Source organism: Epinephelus moara, chromosome 24 (assembly GCF_006386435.1).
Source record: "Epinephelus moara isolate mb chromosome 24, YSFRI_EMoa_1.0, whole genome shotgun sequence".
Lineage (NCBI taxonomy): Eukaryota > Metazoa > Chordata > Actinopteri > Perciformes > Serranidae > Epinephelus > Epinephelus moara.
In genome coordinates, this window is record NC_065529.1 from 26,045,017 (window position 1) to 26,050,524 (window position 5,508).

Here is a 5,508-nt window from a genome sequence, read left to right on the forward strand (position 1 = left end):
CCACGTCTGTCCGTCCTGGAAGAGGGATCCCTCCTCAGTTGCTCTTCCTGAGGTTTCTACCGTTTTTTTCCACCGTTAAAGGGGTTTTTTTGGGGAGTTTTTCCTTATCCGCTGTGAGGGTCCAAAGGACAGAGGGATGTCGTATGCTGTAAAGCCCTGTGAGACAAATTGTGATTTGTGATATTGGGCTTTATAAATAAAATTGATTGATTGGAATTGATAAGAGCAGTGCAAAGGGCCAGGGATGAGCTAGCCAGTGGGATACACACATACACTAACATGCATGCATGGTTGGACAGGCTTTCCACTACAGGGAACAAAGAAGTTTGGATTACAACACACACAGATGTAGCATGACTTTATTCTCTGCTCAGGACGCCATTACCATACTCTATCTATACATAGTAAATAGTGGTTTGCTGCTATAGTAAGCAACTGGATGGCACAGAACTTCCTTCAGCTGAATGAGGGTTGTCCTCTTTGGCCCCCCCTGACTCCATCAAAGGGAGCCTTTCTAACTATGTAAAACCCCATGTCAAAAATGTTACTGTGATATTTGACTCTGCCTTTAAGTTTGACAAACAAATGAATGCAGCAGTAAAAGCCAGCTTTAAAGTTAGGAATTGACTTTAAGGTCCTCGTGTTTGTGTACAAAGCCCTGAATGATCTGGCCCCATCCTACATCGCAGAACTTCTAACCCCCTATTCCACGCCCAGGTCCCTCAGGTCAGCTGACCTGGGGCTCCTGGCTGTTGCACGCTCCAGACTTTAGCTCAGGGGTGCCCGTGCCTTTGCTGTGTCTGCCTCCCAAACTGTGGAACAGCATCCCCCTCCCAATCTGAACTGCCCCCTCCGCTGACTCATTTAAGTCCAGGCTCAAAACCTACTGTTATTCATTAGCGTTTGAGTCGCTGTGATGTGGTCTTCCCTGACGCATGCCTGTGTGTTTAAATGTGCTTTATAAATAAATTTGAGTTGAGTGGCATCTAGAAACTTTAAAGAGGAAGGGTTGTCTGATTCCTGAAGCACTCTGTTGATAGCACATACAAGAGTCTGCCAATATTAGTTTTAATGGTGTGGGGAAGGAGCTTGTCTGGTTCCTGAGTCCCAGATGTAGAGCTCGGCTGCTTGGATTTATTTAGTCATCTTTGCATTTTGTAATTATACTCAAAGCTGTGTCTGAGCTCAGGCTGCACACTTGCACAATTCACACAAATGTTCATCATACTTGATTAGCAGGGGAAAAGACCTGAAATCAAGCAAATGCTCAGTTTGGCGGGGCAGTTTAGACTCTGTTCACAAATCTGTGCTCTCTGGATGCCATAATGATAGCTAATGTTAACTAGTGTGTTGAATTACTGGAGCAGAAGTATGCAACAAACAACCTTGGGATTTTAATGATAGTATATAAAAAAAAAAGTAAAGATGTAAACACTATGAATTTTTCCGATAATAGGCAAGAAATATTTCCCTGCAGTAAAATAGGAGTGGGATAGAAGGCTGAAAGAGCATGTTGAATGCCTATGTGGTGTAAAGCGAGTGATAACTACTCCCACTGAGAATCTTAAAGGTTCAAACCAAAGTCCTCTGTATTATACTGTACATGATCCAGCCACATTTTTATCAAGGATGTAATGCCATTATAAAGACATCATGTATGCATGTGCACACTGACATTTCATGTTTACCCACAACAATAATAGTTATTTTTCTATTAAATGAAGTGAATAGATCTGATGTGAGTCATGGAACATTTTGAATGTCAAATGGTGAGTTCCAGTGTAATTTCAGTGGCTCCCTGTACTTGTGGATATGCTAAAAAAAAAATCTCAATTTAAAGGAGGTATAAAATGAGACTTTATTTGTTGTTCCAATTGAAGTCATGCAGTCATCGCTGACTAAACAGCACTTACTTATATTGCAAAAGAACTGGCTGATAATTTGAGTGCCACTGTATTGTTCCTCTGCATAGATCTGATGGTTCTCCTAATGTGCTTGTTACCAGCAGGAACCTACTGATGGAATATGTCATCAGTGTGCAGATTCAGCACATGCTGTGATTCTGTATTTACCTTGCTGCAGCACTGTGCTTTTGTAGTAAATGGGTTACTTTTTTTTTCTCACTTTGTAAAACAGCTAAGTGATTTTTTTGCCTATAGTCTATATCAGTGGTTCCCAACTGGTGGGTCCATTCCATTCTGAATGGACCGCAAGTGACTCGAACTTGTCCGGTTTGTAAAAAAACACACTTTGTTTTGAAGTACAGTGACTGTCTGGCACAGCGCTTTTATTTTGAAGTGCTGTTTCCTGCTGTAAATTGAATAACTAACAGATAGCTACATGACAGAGACAGCAAACTAGCTTGATGACATGTCCAAACGAAAGGATGACGCTGAATGTATCAAACGGTTCAGACCTTGAACTAATGACTAAGAAAAAATCTGGACCCTGTGGCTGGACCAGTTGGGAACCACTGTTCTATATCATAAGTAAAATGTATTCTTTTCCTAAGTAGTAGGTGTCGGGACATATTTTTTTCTGAGTAATCATAGGATACTGAAAAGCTTTGGAGACTGTTGTCCGTGCAAGGCAGGACGTCTCCTGTTTTTCTAACATGGTAACATCTGAATGCAATTAACTCAGATTGAGTTAGCACAAAAAATGATATTACCATGACGGACTTTCTCAGAAATGATAATCAAATATGAAATGAACCACATATTAAAATCCTGTCCTGTCAAAGCCACACAGAAGGCTTGGAAATAAGTGTTACAGTCAGTGATATACTCAAGGATTTATGAATTGTAACAGTTACAAGAGGAAGCACCACTTTTTCAGAACAAATTATAGAACTGTTCAAGGTCTAAATCCATTTTATTCACAATTAGACAGATTCAAACAGCAGAAAAGTAGTAAAACAAGGACTACTACTTTTCTGTAGCAAGGCAAAGGACCAACCCTGGACGACAAGCTTCGAGGGTGTCGCCTACTGTAAGTGAATCAGGATGTGTCTATTATCTGAGGCTCACCTGCTGATGGAGACATCACTCAAAGTGGGGCTGGATGACAATTCAATCCCTCTCGCAGATGGGTCCTCATCAGATTCTGTGTCTTCTACCTTGATCACTGAGCAGCTTTTTGACTCTGGAACTTGATCTAGAGGAGGCAAAAATATATATCATCGTGTCAGACATCCAAGGAGAACGGTGGAGAAACGATCTGTCAAAGGGGGTGTGCATACATTTGATGAGCCTGCCAACTTATGTCCACTGCATACCACATTTTCACATATTCTCAATGTTAAAAGCAGATTTAAGGTCATGTTGGTACTATCACATACACCTGGTCTCTCACACAGTGGAGGGTATAATGCAGTTTCGGTGTGTGCCTTTTCATTAGTGTATTGCATACAAATTAGCAACATGCGATATCACTAATTAATTCACTTAGATAGTGTAAGTCCCACTTAATTAAAACCTGCAATAACTGATTCTCTGGGCCAGTAGGGGGCACTGGAAACAAGCTGTGAACACAACATTAACATATCATCACCTTTGAGTTGATATTGGTGAACTTGCTGAACAGTTATTTACATCTCCAGCAGTCACAAAGCAACCGGTCATTCATTTGGAGTTGTGTTTCTGGTCACCTGGTCCAATATTCACTGTCTTTCAGCTCTGTGTTTGGTCTTTACCAAAACCTGGGGGAAATATCTGGCTCTTTTACTGCTAAATACTCATCTATGTTCACCAGCTAGTCACTAACAACGTTTGGTGCTGAGCAGGTAGTGTATGGAGTTTCCCAAAACACATAAAAATCCAGCAACATTATTGATCCACCATTATCCACCCTTGACTGTCGTGCCTACTGCCTAACAATAGTGTGTTGTGTTGATGTTGTGAATTTGGCAAGGATGGAACAATAAACTGAGTGCACTCCCCCACACACACAACCAGCAGGGAGTCACAACAACTGCACTGAATATCGAATGGCTCCTTTTGTATACTGTTTAAAAAAAAACAAAAAAAAACACTAATTTGCCACAAAGCAATCAATGACATTACCATGGGGATGAGGCGACTTGCGCTGAAGGGGACGGGAAACACTTAAAAGTCTCCTGTGGCTGCAGTATATTTTATTCCATGAGAAAGGTAACAAGTGTTGCAGTACCTGCAGAGTGTGGTTTTTGTGCATCCTCTCCTTCCACAGTGACTTCCTGTTTTATACGAGCCTGCCTGGTGGTGTCCATGCGACCCCGAACCTGGGCAATCAGGCGGGAAAAGTCACTGCTGTGCTGCTTCCCTGCAGGCAAAATAGGATACATGGTGGGTGGAATAGTTTAAAAAAAAAAAGGACAGACTTTTCCATTGTCCAACAGTATCTGACGTACACAGTTTCAGTCAATGAGCTGAATGCTGAATTAAATGACCTTGAAGCAGCACTACATCTTATCATTTAATTAAAGGGTTACAAAGATGCTAATAATGTAAAGTTGCCAGCTTTCCCGGTGGTGCATCAGAGAAAATAATATAAAGAAATGCCAACCCACAGATGGGCTACTGAACACATTGTTGAAAAAGATGTATTAATATTTATAATGAATGCAAACTCGTTTCTCTCTGTGAGACAACAATATCTGTAACACATCGGGTCAATCAGATTCATGTTTGGACTTGGATACGACAGCTTCAACCTTGAAAGGTTGAACAGAGTTGGGAAAATGCACGGTTTTATTCATTAGCTTCTGTATTTAAACACCACAGATTCGGGCTCCAGGATGAGATCACAACATTTGTGGCAACAAATCCTTTTACTACTGTGGTGGAAGCCAGACAGTCATTTAAAAGACATTATAGCAGACTGTGAATGGACCTGGGCAAAAGAAGGGTAAAAATTACCTTTTGGCAGTGATACAAAAATAAATAAAGTACTTAATCACTTTCCACGGTCATCTGCAAATCTGTGATGTTTATATATACACACAGTAGAACGGAGACTCGAAAACTCTTCACACCAACACACTGAAATTAAGGCCCAATTCCAATCCGGCCCCTAAAGACTCAAGCCCTGAACCCTCACTGACTTAACTGACGTCAGCTTTAAGTGATTGAGTGTAAGAGTCTGAAAGGGCTCCGGATGCTACAAATAGGAATGGGACAGCACTTATCCCCCTCTCTACAAAATGTTGTTAACATTGGCGGCTCTGGGCGTGATCGTTTATCGGTTATTGTCAGCATATATTCCACACACAAAGAATATATAGATAGATAGATAGATAGATAGATCGATAGATAGACAGATCGATAGATCTATATCTATATATAGGCTATATATAGATAGGTATATAGATATATATTCTTTGTGTGTGGAATATAACCACTGGTATTCCTCTGACTTCATGTGTGTTTATGTACCATCTTAAATCCTTGTTAATGTAATGTTTCATTGTTTATCTATCTGTTTTTTCGCTCTCCTTCCATAACGTTACCGTTTGCATATCTGCCGACC

The 5,508-nt window shown here is 40.7% G+C and overlaps 1 protein-coding gene across 2 annotated transcripts in view; it reads right to left on the bottom strand.

Moving 5' to 3' along the window:
• rad18 (RAD18 E3 ubiquitin protein ligase) overlaps nt 1-5,508 on the bottom strand; it is a 41,465-nt gene that overhangs the window by 13,550 nt on the left and 22,407 nt on the right. For both annotated transcript variants that reach the window (XM_050039009.1, XM_050039008.1), the window contains 2 exons: nt 4,171-4,302; nt 3,030-3,156 (listed from right to left, as the gene is read on the bottom strand). In XM_050039009.1, the coding sequence (XP_049894966.1) occupies nt 3,030-3,156; nt 4,171-4,302 (259 nt within the window). The remainder of the gene's footprint in view (nt 1-3,029; nt 3,157-4,170; nt 4,303-5,508) is intronic.